The sequence below is a fragment of the Colossoma macropomum genome, unplaced genomic scaffold, assembly GCF_904425465.1.
Source record: "Colossoma macropomum unplaced genomic scaffold, Colossoma_macropomum, whole genome shotgun sequence".
In the NCBI taxonomy this organism is placed as follows: Eukaryota; Metazoa; Chordata; class Actinopteri; order Characiformes; family Serrasalmidae; genus Colossoma; species Colossoma macropomum.
This window is the reverse complement of record NW_023494807.1, coordinates 14,170,114-14,186,551: the sequence shown is the minus strand read 5'-3', so window position 1 is coordinate 14,186,551 and position 16,438 is coordinate 14,170,114. Positions and strand designations below refer to the sequence as shown.

General features: G+C 39.0%; 1 protein-coding gene across 1 annotated transcript in view; it reads left to right on the top strand.

Annotated features, from left to right (window-relative positions):
• Positions 1 to 15,570, top strand: part of LOC118796955 (cullin-3) — a 38,705-nt gene extending 23,135 nt beyond the window's left edge. Inside the window, exons 4-16 of the mRNA XM_036556118.1 lie at positions 5,037 to 5,197; positions 6,862 to 6,976; positions 7,347 to 7,575; positions 7,953 to 8,098; positions 8,974 to 9,150; positions 9,417 to 9,587; positions 10,578 to 10,685; positions 11,713 to 11,837; positions 12,067 to 12,163; positions 12,452 to 12,586; positions 12,808 to 12,994; positions 14,055 to 14,200; positions 15,395 to 15,570. Of these exons, the coding sequence (XP_036412011.1) occupies positions 5,037 to 5,197; positions 6,862 to 6,976; positions 7,347 to 7,575; positions 7,953 to 8,098; positions 8,974 to 9,150; positions 9,417 to 9,587; positions 10,578 to 10,685; positions 11,713 to 11,837; positions 12,067 to 12,163; positions 12,452 to 12,586; positions 12,808 to 12,994; positions 14,055 to 14,200; positions 15,395 to 15,526 (1,929 nt within the window). The 3' untranslated portion in view covers positions 15,527 to 15,570. The remainder of the gene's footprint in view (positions 1 to 5,036; positions 5,198 to 6,861; positions 6,977 to 7,346; positions 7,576 to 7,952; positions 8,099 to 8,973; positions 9,151 to 9,416; positions 9,588 to 10,577; positions 10,686 to 11,712; positions 11,838 to 12,066; positions 12,164 to 12,451; positions 12,587 to 12,807; positions 12,995 to 14,054; positions 14,201 to 15,394) is intronic.
• Positions 15,571 to 16,438: the final 868 nt, after the last annotated feature.

The following is a 16,438-nucleotide window of genomic DNA, read 5'->3' as shown; positions in this document are numbered from 1 at the left end:
TGGCATGTCTGTATTGATGGGTATTGACATGGGGCTAAAATCAGAAAATGCAGATGTCAACAAATGAATCCAGTCTTGTAACAAATGTATCCTGAAGTAACACACAGTCACAGTGTGTGATGTGATGATGTTTGAGTAGTTGTTCATTTTAAATGAAGTGCTTTGATTAAAAAATAGCAGATTTTAAGGCTGATAGAATATTGGTATCTGCATGGGCTAATGCTCAAGAGTTCGATATTGGTGTTGAAAAAGAAAAATAGTGTAATCTCTAAATGGTACCCTGTTAGAATGTGAGAATGGTACCTCTTTTATAATAGTATCACTTTTATTGAATATCAGTGTGAGTGAAGTTTTCAGAATTGAAGTACTTGAGTTATAGATAAATATAAAATATTAGGACCTGTTTGTCATGTTTAGTGCAGTGTTAACTGTGCTGTGTTTGCATAGGATGGCTGTTTTTCAAGCGTGCTACATACTGCGGCCTCTGCATTCCCTCTGTGATGCTCTGCTAGTCTCCACCTGTCTGGTTAGATGAACTACTTTAATAATGCTGACTGCAGGGTTGTAGTTGCAGGTATTACACCACTGCTAGGCTGTGTTGTGTGGATGTACAGTACATGGAAAAAGCTAAATAGGAGATGTTGACATCCTACGGCAGACAGAGGAAAGACCACAGTGTACCTGGAAAGCATTTAATGATACTTACATTCTGTTCCTTTTGTTACCAAAGCACACTGGAAATGCAAATATATATATATATATATATATATATAATTTTATTTCAGATGGCCATCTAAAAGTACTATACTCAGACACTACAACCCTGTAATAATAATAATAATAATAATAATAATAATAATAATAAGAAGAAGAATAAATAATGTATTTTTAGAGCACTTTTCATACTGATGGCAGCTCAAAGTGGTGGTAGGTGATGAAGCTTAACAGTAATAGCAGTAAATTCTGAGTACTAGCAGTACTATAGCAGTAAATTCTGAGTACTAAATAAAAATCTTGAATTTAAAAAGACCTTGAATTTGATTTAAATGTTCCAAAGTTGCGAGGCATAGTAACCGAAAGAGGCCACCCCACCTTGTCTGTATTTTGCGGAAGGTATTTGCAGAAGGTCAGTATCTGCAGATCTTTGTCATGTGTTGGAACATAAACAGACGTTCTGTGAGATGTGCAGGTGCTTTAAGGTCATTTTAAAGCTTCAGAAAATGGTAACAGAACTTTACAATCTACCCTAAAAGATGCAGGTGGCCAGTGCTGTTCTTTCAAAACGAGGATGATATGAGCAATCTTTTTTGTGTTTGTTAGGATCCATGCTGGCACCTTTTCTATGGCTTGAGGAGGTTGGATTTTCTTAGGAAGCCCAGTATAAAGATCATTACAGTAATCAACTTGTAACAAATGCATAAGCAAGTTTAAATACATACACACTGAGATAGAAAAGGGTAGAAATACGTAGAAAAACAGCCAACTACAGTTACAAAACTCCAGCTTTATTTATTATTCTCTTAAATTCTGTGCAGATGTGTGCACAATTACAGTTTATTAGATAGCTTCATATCACAGCACTTTCTGCATGGCATATTTTTACTGCAAGCAATATTGGCTGCAGATCTTTATTACGTGTTGGAGCATAGACAGACAGACATTCTTTGAGGTGCGCAGGTGTCGTTAAGGTCATTTTAAAAGCTTTAAAAACTAGTAACAGAAATTTAAACTAGTAACAGAACTTGAAAAACTTCAAAACTCTTAACATTTTAAGGCAGCTTTGTTATTCACTTAAATTCACTTAAATGCTACTTAGTTTTCCACTTCAGTGTAGCTGGTCGTCATAGTGACACCAAACGAAACTGACGTGACATGAAGGAGACACATTTTGTTAAGATAAGGCTGATATCAGCAAGACAAAAGAAAAAAACAGGAGAGTTCAGGAAATACTACATCAGAGTTCAGACGACGATACGGTTCTGGTTGCTCAAAGGTGACACGAGGGTACGCTAACCTGGTAGCTAACGTTAGCATACGGGTTTAATTCAGTTCTCTCCAACCAATCAGTAGTCTGTAATGTTTACATTACATTTTGGTATCGACTCAGCTCACTTGGAACCTCAGCGGAGGTTTTACCAAAAATAATACCCAGTATCAGGAACTAGATTTGCCTAGTGGAAAACCAAACACATTGAGTCAGGACCATGCAGTGGAAAAGCAGCTATAGATTGCCTCAGAGACCAGATGTGGGGCCTGACCACCATGACCATTTATGTCTTTGTGTTTTAATATGTTGTTATTGTCATGCTAAAAGTCAGGTTTGGATACATTTGATACATTTTGGGTAAATTTGTTTTGTGAAAAATCAAATTTATCCAATTTTCCACTTGAGCTACATTTAGTCGAGCAGTCAAGACATGTTTGTTTCAGTGTTGAAGTGGAACTACGATACTAACAAACAGTAGAACTCAAATTGCCCTTTTTTTGTGTATTTTGTATTTGGAAACTCTTAAACTGCATCCAGGTCTTCATTAAAGTTGCACGGACTTGTGGTTTAGAGTTCAGTATGACTACAAAAAAGAACAAAACTTCACCACTATGAGTATCCATTTCCACAAAGCAGGACTGATTTTGGATCAAATTTCTATTTATTTATGATGGTCACTGTCACAAATACTGATTCTGGATCAGTTCTCCCTCTGCTGAGGTGCTGTGTGAGTACACACCCTGTTGTTTAAAGTGGCTGCTCATTTTTTTTCCCCTCATTTTTATAGTTCACATTAAGTCATACTATGTCTTAAACCGTACCAGGAGGTCTGTGTGACCCAGGCTGAAAGATGTTTTAGTGATTTATTTTTGTAAAAGCATTTTGGGCTGTTTGGGTGACTATTGGGTTCTAGTGTTTGCTAGCAATTTTGGCTCTGTCGCTGGCTGAGCCATTCGTTTAACCATGATCGTTTTTTGTGTTCAGATTCCCCAGTTTATCCTGTTTTGCTGTCATGTTACTCACAGGAGTTTGCAGGGTCAAATTATGGTGATATTGAGACCCAAAAAAGGTCACAATTTATCAGCGATATCCTCACTGATATGAATAAAATTGAGTCATCAATATCACATAATGTAAGTGGCCAACAGGGCTCTAATAGGAAATGTGCCTGTCGGCTCAAATTTATGCTTTGTTTTTGTGGACGTACTAAGAGAGCACTGCTTTTCTCCTTCTGCTTGTTTTCTTCGTCTTAGAAAGTGCCCTGCAGTTCATAGCCTTCCTCGTCTTTGCCCTGGCATTGGTTTCTAATCTTCAGCGTCCACTTGTGCCTAGTTTGAATAATCCACACAGCAACGTGTAGATGAGTTATCAGCCACAGGCCAATATCTTTTAACCAGGATTTCCATTAGCCAATAAAAATGGTATTTGACAGGTAAAAACTCTGCAACACTGGCTAAATTAATTGAAATCAATATTAAAATAAAATCCAGCCAGACATAACATCCAGTTAAATTGGCCCCCTGCTGTCCTGCATATTGGGAAGAGACGCACCCTTGACAGCCACCATTTAACAGAGACAGAGCTGCTGTGCTCAAAATCTGTTAGCAGCCTAGACACTGAAACATTTAATGCAAATAAGGCTCATGCTTGGTCTGTTTAACATCTTCTGCATCCTAGCGCTACATTGCCACAACTCAAAAATGCACCTCTTTTGACAAGAACGTAGAAATCTACTGAAAAAACGAATGTCATTGTTTAAATGTAGCCAATACTTTGGCTGGGCTGATAGACAGCAAGTTAGCTTGTGCTCCCTCATTCATTCATTTAATCGCTTGGCTAAAATGTTGTCAGCAAAACCTTTGATTGTTTGCAAGGTGTAACACATGCTTATGCTAACCTAACAGTGAACAAAGATATTTTGTTATCCACTGTGATCCAACATAGAAATGCAGCCTGATGAATGACTGTAGCTTTGCAGTTTGAGCCTCAGCACTCTGTTTAATACTGGCTTTCTGGAGTGCTTGAGGAGAAAAGGAAGGTTTTAGGATAAAACGGATAAAACTCGTTAGCAATGAGTTTTTATTTTAGGTTGTTGAAGACGATCATGTGTGACCAGAATTTTGTCTGGCAAAATGAACCATTCCTGGACGCCACGTTTGGCATTAGAATTTTCTAGCGGAAACTCTGCATCATGGATTAAGATATTGTTGGAATAGCTTTCACACTTGATGCCAAACATACTGAACTAGAAGTATGTTAAATATGGATGTTAAAACAGACAAGCAGTGTAATCATCTCACAGCACAGTTTGAAATCATTCAGCACCAAATTCATTTAAACAACTGTTCTTCTATTCTGATTGCTGACATTTTTAAGAGCTACCAGTCGCTGAATAGCGATCATATACTGTATACTGGTGGCTGTAATGAAGTCAGTATTTGCTATAAAATGTAAACGGCATGATTTGTTTCACAAAGATGGTTTGTTGCAGTTACCTTTAACACTCTGCTTTGCTGTGAGCATCTTAAAAAAAATAATCACACAGGAAACGAAAATTCACTGAAGTGTGAATACAGTCCAACAGAAACTGCTGCACATTTCTGATTACACAGATTTTGATGGACAGCATTTTGAAGGCATTCCTGAACTACGCAGAGAAGATGCAGTCTTTATAAAATACTGTGCTTTGTGTTGTGTTTGTAACTGTTAATTCTGTTTTAAGAAACTTGTATAAAACTAAATTATAATAGGCAATTTCACTCTCTCTCTCTTCTTGTCTCTCTCTTGCTCTCTTTCTGTATCGCTCTCTCTGTCTCTCAATTTTTTTTTCAACATAATAAGCTTTATTGACATCGCCATGGTCAGTTACAGTTTTGCCAAAGCATCATCAAGGAGGAGCAAGACAAAATGAACATGTAGAACATTACAGAGTATAAGATCTCTCTCTCTCTCTCTCTCTCTCTCTCTCTCTCTCTCTCTCTCTCTCTCTCTCTCTCTCTCTCTCTCTCTCTCTCTCTCTCTCTCTCTCTCTCTCTCTCTCTCTCTGTAGGACCGTGTGTATGTGCAGCAGAATAATGTAGAGAATGTGTATAACTTGGGCCTGATCATCTTCAGAGACCAGGTGGTCCGGTACGGCTGCATTCGAGACCACCTCCGTCAGACTCTGCTGGACATGATTGCCAGGGAAAGGAAGGGTGAGGTGGTAGACAGGTGAGTGTGCGCTAAATGTGTATGATAGTACTTTTGTATTACTGTCTTTTGATTAGGAATGTCAATGATCAGACGCGATATGTCTTTGATCTAACATTAGTTGTCTTGAGATGAAAGCCTGAGCTCTCCAACATTAGCTGCAAATTGTAATTAGATCTCTAAAATGACCATTAGAGTGCTTGTTCTCTGTTTTGCACTTCTTACTCACCATCCAGAGGGTGGCCACCCAGAGCGAAGTGGTTTGTTTTTTTGCAAGGGAGGCTCAAACATCATGGCCATAACCACACCGATTGGCACTGTTGCTCATCACTGCCCCTATGTTGCCTGGGGGATGCCAGTTTCAGTTAATTAGCGTTCTGACACAGTTGAGAACATTAATTTAGAATTAAATTGTGTGTGTGTGTGTGTGTGTGTGTGTGTGTGTGTGTGTGTGTGTGTGTGTGTATATATGTCTGTCCTGGGGACCCCATGCTCTGCGCAATTTTGTGTTTTTCATACATTGATACACCTGACTTGGCACACAAGGAACTTGTTAATTAGTACATGACTGAATCAGGTTTGCTAGATGAGAGAAGGCTCAACAGTGTGCAGAGTGTGACTGGGACTGGGGACCTCTGCTGGAGCCGGTCTGTTAAACCATTTGCTTGCATTTTTTTTAATTAGTGACCAATATAGCTGCAACTGTGGACGATTTACAATGGTTGCACAAGTGGACATTGGAAAAAAAAGTGTTTACTGGCCATCTCTCTCTGAGTGTTATTTTAAGACAAGAGCACCATTTTCTGCTGAGAGCATTATATATGTATATAATTATATAAGTGTGTGTGTGTGTGTGTGTGTGTGTATATATATATATATATATATATATATATATATATATATATATATGTGTATATGTATATATATGTATGTGTATATGTATATGTATGTATGTGTGTATATGTATATATGTGTGTATATGTATATATATGTGTATATGTGTATATATACACTCTCAGAATTGTTGAATGAATGACTTGTCTTGTCAGTAGCCATTTCCTGAGAGCATTTCAGTCAGATCCATCTGTGATCTGTGAGTGCTGCTGTTGAGATTGTTGGCCCTGAGGAATTTCTTCTGTTATCTCAAACAAGCATGTGGTCCTTTATCTACTGCTGACAGATCACACGACATGGATCTATCCCAGTGGTGCTTTTTTTCAGGAATGCGCTTCAGAGAGGCTGTAGACTGGCATAAGTGGAATAAAAGCATAGTGAAAATTTTGCTGGCTCAGCTCCTAGTGAGAAATTAAAAAAATTAGCATATGATCGCTGTCCTATCAAAGCCTTGTTTTGTTTCCTTACAACATTGAAATTGTTCAGTAAAATCTAGGGCAACAATTACAAGTAATGTTCGAGAAATGCAATAATTCAAATATTAGAAAAGAAAAAAAGTATTTTTAAAAAGCCAGCAGACTTCGCAGCAGACTCATTGAAGATTGCAATTTGGCACAAACTTCTGTCTCAGTCTGTGCGAATTTGAGGCGACAATCTCCAGTCTAAACTCCAGCTGCAGTCCAAATAAGAGAATAATTAAAGTTCTGCCTAGCTGCTTTGGTGTATAGTGCTTTTTGTAGCAGCCTAAAAACATTGATCCTCTTTTTTATATTTCTCTTTCTGTCTCTTAGAGGAGCAATTAGAAATGCGTGTCAAATGCTGATGATTCTGGGACTGGAAGGACGGTCTGTGTATGAGGAGGACTTTGAAGCCCCTTTCTTAGAAATGTCTGCGGAGTTCTTTCAGGTTAGTGACATCACATGGGAATTACGGAATTACGGAGTTCCAAACCAGTTTAAACACACATTTTACAGGTGTTCTTCTAAAACGGGATATATAACCAATACATATACATGCACAGTTTCCTGACCTGTTGTGTGAAGAAATAAGAGATTTGAGCTGTTACACTAATATTCTGCAAATTACAGCTTGTAAAACACTGAAAGGAATGCCTCAGCGTAAAAATGCTATTCATTCATAGTAATCATTTTAACGTCTTTTGTGTCTAATATTTTAAAAATGTTAAAGAAACTATTACATAATTAAAAATAAGTGTTTCACACTCTCAGTAGTACAATCACAGTTAAAAGTTACATTTATCCTCTGTCGTGTGCAGATGGAGAGTCAGAAGTTTTTGGCAGAAAACAGTGCCAGCGTATACATAAAGAAGGTGGAGGCTCGGATAAACGAGGAGATTGAGAGAGTGATGCACTGTCTCGATAAGTCAACGGAGGAGCCTATCGTGAAGGTGGTGGAGCGGGAGCTCATATCCAAGCACATGAAGACCATTGTAGAGATGGAGAACTCGGGCCTGGTCCACATGCTTAAGAACGGAAAGACTGAGGGTGAGGGAACTGTGGGGCTCTTTCCATCCACATATCTTTAAACAAAACTCCTCCACAGAAATGCTAATAACGACTGCGGTCTGGGGGCAGTCAGCACATGGGGTACATGGGGTCATGCTAACTGTCTTCTACTTTTTTGTACCTCTGATTCACAAAGAACTAATTCATTGTGTTTGGGGAAATTTACTCAACCGGTTTTCTTTCTTCCTTTCTTTGTCTCTCACACTCTCTCTTTTTCTTTCTTTTGGTCTCCCTCCCCTTTCGCTAACACTTCATTTCTTTCTTTCTTGGCTACTTCTTTCTTTGACCTGTCTTTTTCTTGCTCCCTCTCTCTCTGTCACTCTCTCTCCCTGTCTCCCTCTCTCTTTCTCGCACAGATCTGGCGTGTATGTATAAGCTGTTCAGCAGGGTGCCAAACGGTCTGAAAACGATGTGTGAATGTATGAGTCTGTATCTGAGAGAGCAGGGCAAAGCACTGGTGTCTGAGGAGGGAGAGGGCAAGAACCCTGTCGACTACATACAGGTAAGAAACTCCTACTAACCAGTGTACAGAGGTGGATCTAGCAGGTCTAAGAGTTAAGCTGACAAAAGGATTTTTATTGTGGTCGTAGTATTAATAGTAGTAGTTAGTGAAGTAGCAGCAGGAGTAGTAGTAGCTGGTGCAGTATTTGCAGTAGTAGTAGTAGTAGTAGTAGTAGTAGTAGTAGTAGTCGTCGTCTTGTGGGACCAGACATGATCTTTTAACAATAATACACGTCTGGGGACAACTTGTTAAACTTTTAGTGCTGGTTCGGAAATTCCTTCAGTCTGTACTCCAGTATCCGGAATGATAACACTAGCAAAACAACTTAGCTAGCAAATCACTATTGTTAGCTAACATAATTGTTAGCTGAGGGTTAATTTAAGATGTTTCATTTTATTGCATGTTATGTGTTTTCCTGCACACACAACACACATCTGCAAACTTAATTGGATTTTTTGGGGGACCTGTTCAGCCATGCTAGCTTACCATTCATCCATGAGCAAACTACAGGCTTGTTGATCAGTGGGCAGTGTTGAGAAGCGCACCATCATCCCCTACTTTGAATTCCACCTTCATGATGCATTGGGCTGGTTTAAACGTTTTAAACTTGCTGTCATTACAAGATCACATGTGGTCCTGTGATACTGTAGTAGAAGTAGCTTTACTTTCTTCCATTTTGATGATCGACCTAATATGTGTAACAATTGTGCATAAGTAAAATAAAAGTAAAATTTAGAGTTAATAATAATAATAGTTTGTTTAGTCATTGAACTTCCTCCATAAATTCTGTTTTAACCCAAGTGCCATCATTGCCATGACACCATGAACAGATGCATCACGTGGCAACGCACGTCACTGTCTCTTTTGTCATGCAGGGTCTCCTGGACTTGAAGACTCGCTTCGACCGCTTCCTCCAGGAGTCATTCAGCAACGACCGGCTCTTCAAGCAGACCATTGCTGGAGACTTTGAGTATTTCCTCAACCTCAACTCACGATCGCCCGAGTACCTCTCGCTGTTTATTGACGACAAGCTGAAGAAAGGAGTCAAAGGAGTATGACTGTTACCTCAAATCCGTAGCGTTTATTGTTGCCTAGATGACATTTATGATGGGTCTGGAAGTCTAGAGTCTTGCAGTTTAGTTGGTTAGCTCATTAAGGGTTGACTAACTACAGAAAATGAGACCCTTACTTATGTAGTGTTGAGGGTATAGTTAATACGTGAAATACCATTCATGCCAAAATACATCAGCTGTTTTTTGCCTAATATTCATCCAAAAAAAAAAAATCCTGAATTGTTTATTTGTGTGTGTTGTTGTAGCTGACAGAGCAAGAGGTAGAGTCCATCCTGGATAAGGCGATGGTGCTGTTCCGGTTCATGCAGGAGAAGGATGTGTTTGAGCGCTACTACAAACAGCATCTAGCAAGGAGACTGCTTACCAACAAGAGCGTCTCAGACGATTCAGAGAAAAACATGATCTCCAAGCTCAAGGTACGAGGCACTAATTTCTGTTGAATAGCAATTTTGCATTGTTACTTTGAGCACTTATATTGATATCTGTCTCTCAACCTGTCTATTTATCTGTGCATCAGTCTATGTGTTCTTATGCATTGCTATGAAGGTCCAACAGATATGAAAAATTTGTGTCCAATATCAATTTATATATTACAGAGCTTTATTGAAGTTGTTTTTTTTTTGGTTTTAAAGTTATTCTCATGCTAATGGTGAGGTTTGGATACATTCTAAATATTTTTGCCTCTCTAGCCATGATGAAGTTTTATGTTCAAAACACATTAGGCAGTGTCTCACATTAGGTTCCCCAGTAGCACAATTGTCTGAGGTTTGCCCTGTTATGCTTTCGTCAACACAGGTTATCACAATTGTCCGTTGTTGGCCAGCTGAATGGATGGGCAAATGTTTGGGCAAAGTACATGTTTTGTTGAGCTTCTAAGCGAAAATAACCACATATTTTACTTATTTTCATTTAGAAAACAAATAAAACATATAATTTGACCAGTGGTGTGCAAACTTACATACGACTGTACTCAAAGTCTGTAGACTGTTGCCAGTAAATCTTTTGTTTCATAGCTTCTATAACTGGCTAGCTGTTTGGTACACATTGGCCATGGCAGAAACACTGCTCTCACTGTCCTCTTTCCTCATTCTGCTGCTGTTTTTTTTTCTCAGACTCACTTATCTGAGCTTGACACATTTCTACAAACTAACATTTCAGTAGACAGTTGATCCTTTTTGGTCTTGCTCGTTCCCCAGTATAACTGATTTTATGGGTGTAGGTTTTAAATTTGTCCTTTTTTTTGGAACTTATACAGCACTCTGGGCTGCAAATGAAACGGATGAAAGGTGCTTCATGAACTTCATTACTGTTGTTGGTTTCTGTACTGAAGAGCTGAAACAATTGAAAATTGTAGTGACATCACCACAAACATGTTCTAACGCCTCTGTGTTGTCACTGTGTTGCAGACGGAGTGCGGTTGTCAGTTTACCTCTAAACTGGAAGGCATGTTCAGGGACATGAGCATCTCCAACACAACAATGGACGAGTTCCGCCAGCACCTGCAGTCCACAGGGGTAAGACACACCACAACCCATCAGATCAGGTCACTGATGGAAAAGAGTGCATTTTCAGCCGGCTGAGAAATTAGGACACACATTGAAGGGGCTTACAGGTGCCAAAACTGAAGTCCTGTTTACACCTAGTGTTAACATCCATCTCAAGTGATGAGCTACATTAGCCTCATAGGTCCAAGAAGAAAAAAATTCCATAAAGAATTAAACTACAGATACCATTGTCTTTGCTTGTTGAGTACACTATATAGACAAAAGTATTGAGCCACACCTATTGCTAACAGGTGGTTAAAGTTAAGCACATAGCCTTGCAATATTAATAGACAAACACTGGCAGTAGTATTTTGCACAATTCTGTGCTTCCAACTTTGTTGGAACAGTTTGGGGAAGGCCCTTTCCCATTCCAGCATGACTCTACCCCAGTGCACAAAGCAAGGTCCATAAAGGCATGGTTGGGTGAGTTTGGTGTGGAAGAACTTGAGAGTCCATCCAACAGCTTTGGGATGAAATACAACAGATTGTGAGCCAGGCAACATCAGTGTCTGACCTCACAAATGCTCTTTTGGATGGATGGGTAAAATTCCAAACACACATACTCCAAAGTCTCATAGAAGGCTTATTTCTAAACGGTTGCTTTAAGGGCAAACTTTTTTTTTTTTTAAATAGCTCTGGTCTGCAGAGCAGTGGAAGTGCACACTGGTTACAGTTGCATGCTCATGAAATTCACCTTACTTGTATGTCAGTGGTCACCAAACCCAGTCCTGGAGATCTACATTTCTGTGGAGTCTAGTTTTAACACAGTTTGCCATACCTGCTCTAGCTTATTAAGGAAGCTTTACTTCGGAAGTTTTTGATTGGCTGTATCAGAAGCATTAGTGTTAGATAAAGGGAGAGTAGCATGTTTAATGCAAGTTGGAACTGAACTTGGCAAGAACATAGATAAGTTGATGGCCACTGCAGTATGTTGCTTTCCCTCTGTATTTGAGCTCTAATTCTGCTGCATGTCTGTGTGTGTTGTCTCTTGTATCAGGTATCTCTAGGTGGCGTTGATCTAACAGTCAGAGTTTTGACTACAGGTTATTGGCCTACACAGTCGGCCACGCCGAAATGCAACATCCCCCCTTCCCCACGGCACGCCTTTGAGGTTTTCAGAAGGTAGAGTATATTTTCTTTTTGGCAGACAGAATACTTGCTGTTTGAACAGTCAGACTTTTGTGGCATTTGTGTTACGTTTTTCATTTTGGCTGTAGTTTCCTTTGAATTATCAAGCTGTTTGTTAACTGAATCAGGTATGCTAGAGCAGGCCACACAGTGCTGTTTTGATTGAAGAATGTGGGTGTGCAAGCATCAAAGCTTGTGTATGACCTTTGTGAATTACATGCAGGTTTTACTTGGCCAAGCACAGTGGCAGGCAGCTCACATTGCAGCACCACATGGGCTCAGCAGACCTCAATGCCACCTTCTATGGACCTATTAAAAAGGTAGAGATACATCAGAATTACTCTCACATATACGTACATCTACATTCTGAATGTAAGTGCGTAGGATAGGATTTTTATATTCTAAATATTACAGTATCATTAAAAATTTGGTTAAAATTGTTAGATGCACTAAATTCGCTGTTCATAATGAAGGTTTTCATGTGTCCATGTTTCCGTGTCTGTTCCTCAAATCTTTCTGAAAACAGAATAAACAACCAGTTCATTGTAATGACACCATTGTGCCTTATACCTTTTACATCTTTAAATCCATGCTGTCTCTCTCTGTAGGAGGATGGGTCTGAGTTGGGTGTAGGCGGGGCACAAGTAACAGGTTCTAACACAAGGAAGCACATACTACAAGTGTCCACCTTCCAGATGACCATACTCATGCTCTTCAACAACAGAGAGAAGTGCACCTTTGAGGTATGACCACTTTAGCTTTCTTTAAACACTAGAAACTAGAAAAACTAGGGATGAAAGATAATCAGCTGTTTGAGGTCGGCATTTACATTTGAATTAAATAGTTGTTTGGTTAGTGGTATATTTATTTTAAAAGTTCCCAGTTCCAGTGTGGTAATAAACATGGTATTAAATCACTTTCTCCAGTGCCTGACCGCTGATGATCTTGACATTTTGACTTGTAGGAGATCCAGCAGGAGACAGATATCCCGGAGCGGGAGCTGGTGCGGGCGCTGCAGTCTCTGGCGTGCGGGAAGCCCACACAAAGAGTGCTCACCAAGGAGCCCAAGAGTAAAGAGATCGAGAACGGACACATGTTTACAGTCAACGACCAGTTTACCTCCAAACTGCACAGAGTCAAAATCCAGACAGGTACTGTCACTACCCTTGCTGGGGGAGAGGGGGTGCTGGAGATGTACCAGAAAGGCATAGAAACACAGTGTCAGATTTTTCTTCAAATCACTGACTGCCTTGTTTTAGTCATTGTGAGCTCAGCCCTGGAGGCCCTCAGGCAAGTCCTCATTTTAGTTCTATTTTAGCTCCCAGTACATCTGAGCCAGCTACTCAGCACTTGATCAGCAGTTTAATAGCTCAGGTGCAGGAGAACAAAAATGTAGATCATCGGTAGTTCCTTGAAAACTGGGTTGCTGGCCACTGTCTGCACCATATTAAAGTAAGTAGCTATAGAAATGTTTTATTTTAACATATTTTTAAGTTCATTTTGTATAAACTGAAATGAGGGTGCATTAAAATACCTTCTAGTGAGTGTGTCCAAGAGAGAAAGGTGTACAGGGGAAACAGATCTTGGGGAAAAAAACACGAAATTATTTTCAACAACAGTGAACAGACAGTGATTGATTAAACAGATTCCTGATTGATTTGGCTGGCAGATTGATTTGCTTAGAATTTATTAGCCTAGCAGTTCTTAAACTGTTTTAGTCCAAGGCCTCCATTTGCCCCCTGCTCTTCTGCCCCTGGTCATTATTTTCACCTAAAGAAGTAGGACCGTGTCTTGGACATTCATTTTGCTAGCTATCACATAGAGACATGGCACTTGGGCTGGATCAGTCAAACCAGGTATTGGATGATAACTACAGATAATGCTGGGCTCCCTCAAACAGACATTTGGAAATGATTAAATGAAAACACTGACATAGCTTTTTGCATTACTGTTATTTATGTTTATTCTTGGTAGTTTCCTGAGCAAAGAACATTTGCAGCCCAGATAAATAGCTTTTTTTGAATTGACTCCTCTCAGGAGCCGAAGACCTTTGCCCAGTACTGTAAATACATACAGGTTGAAGACAGTGAATGTCATGCATACTCAGATACTGCCGTTTGACTTTGGTTTTAATTGTGAGGCCATGCTGTATGCATTTATTTAAGCACACAGGTAATAACCTTATTATGTTGTGTATTTTGTTGTATCTAGTTGCTGCTAAGCAGGGGGAGTCAGACCCAGAGAGGAAAGAGACAAGGCAAAAAGTGGATGATGACCGAAAACATGAAATCGAGGCTGCCATCGTACGCATCATGAAATCTAGGAAGAAGATGCAGCACAATGTACTTGTAGCAGAGGTGAGTTCTCACAGTGTTGATATGATCGTAGTGGACGATGGCAATTGATTGTTCTGTACTTTTCAAATTCTATTATCCCTCAGCACATACATTTAGTGTTTGTGGATTCTTCCATGCTATACTGTATGATTCAGATGTTTGAATCAAAAATGAAAATGTTTTCAAAAATATTAAGGCAATTTGGTCATAGACAATTGAAAAAAAATAACTTGTTAGCCCTGAACAACTTCACAGGTGCCAAATAATTAGTAGGACAGTAGGACGCTGTAAATAAAAATGAAATGTTAGATGTGTCCAGAATGATGAACAGAGCTGGAGAAGATTCTAAAATGACTGAGAAAGCTGTATAACCTTAGGAGTTATATTTTAATATTGAGTTTGTTTAATTAATACCATTCAGAATTTGTCAATTTGAAAGTGGAGATCAAAATCTTATTGCTAGTAACTTGACAAAACAATGTAAACAGATAATTACAGTATATCCTTTAATAACTTCACAGAATTCTTGAAAAATTGAATAAAACTAAAAATCCTGTTAATGAATTCAGTTTGTAATATTTAAATTCACATTGTATAGGTGATTCAAAACTTTTGAACAGGAGGGTATATTTCTAGGGAGGCAACAAAATTTCAGCCTCTGAGAAAGAGGGGAAAAAAGCTGAAAAAGCATAAGTAGTCTACAATGAATGGTCAAACTCAGCAATCTGAATTAAAATGAGAAACCGTGATTAAAAATGCACAGACATGCTGATGTTATTAGCACCCCGCTGCTGTAGAAACGTCAAACTGCTAGACGGGAGTCCAATACCACATTCACATGCTTTACACATTATGTAAATGAGGTAGGTGTTCTTGGTCATTATAGTGGACTTTTGGCAGCTATAAAGTATTATATTTTCATAATTTTACAACTTTTAATATTTCATATTATTTAGTCAGCTGTTTAAAATTTAGTCTTCTAGTTCTCTGCCAGCAATGGAGATCTCTGCTTTTGAAGCATCACCAGCATTATTATGTTAAATCAAAAGCATAAATAAAACAGCAGTTTGCATATATATGTTTTTCCAGCTTTTGGCCGAGTACGCCCTGAATTTTGGTTTCGGTTAGGAATTTTCATTGTATTTTTCATTTTTTTTCATATTGTTCATTTCACTGTACATTTCCAGTCGTCTGATTCGTTGTTTCTTCCATCAGGTAACCCAGCAGCTGAGGGCGCGGTTCCTGCCCAGCCCCGTGGTGATCAAAAAGCGCATTGAAGGACTTATAGAGAGAGAATATCTGGCACGAACGCCAGAAGATCGCAAAGTCTACACTTACGTTGCATAGACAAAGATCTGCAACAAGAGGAGGAGAGAGTGAAAACAAAAGGAGAATAAAGACTGTTGTTCGCATGGACTGGACGTTTTAAAAGGTGAAATCTGGAAAGCAGACTTTTTTTCCTCCAGAACAAAAACAACAAAGCAAACAAATAACACAAAGTATCAGAAATAAACAGCAAACAGAATTAAAAAGAACATTCATTAAGTGTTGTAGATTGTTTTAATTAGGCCACCACTTCCCACTCCTGTACGAATCTCAGCCATGGACAGATCCGGCTTCAAGCTCTTCACTGGTTTATCCTTCTAGAGATCGACCCTCAAGAGAAAATAATCCCTTGGGAAAATGTGAATGCACCACACATTTTTTTTTTTTTCAATACTGTGTAAAAATAAGAAAATGAATTATTAAAAACATCAAAAAACAGCAAAACGTGGATTGCTGAAGAAAAAAAACAAATAAAAATGTTGATATTGAAACCCTTGCCACGTTCTCAGCCATGTAATGAAGGTTTCCGTGGTAACTCGTGGTCTCCTGACAGCGCAAAGGCTTGAGACGTCATCGTAATTTCATTTTTGGTTTATTAAACAGATCTAGATATGCACTGTCTAGGAAGCTGGAAGTGCTCTGAACCATTTATTGAAATGAAATGCGTAATAACTGAGCTGACAACACTGTTGCTTATTTGAAGGAATTGAGTGTGACGGAGCGCAGGCTGGTTTAAAGCATAGGTTTCAAATGCAGACAAGATTTGATTATTTTAGAAGCAGTGAAATGCTCGCTCTTGTCTACCACTCCAGCAACCAGAATCTACCGCCTTTATTTCAAAGACTGCATTTATTACTGATTTAATGAAAGGCCAAAAGTTAGGATGAAATAAAATTAAAGAAGTTTTAAATTTCCAAGAGATAACAGACAGGA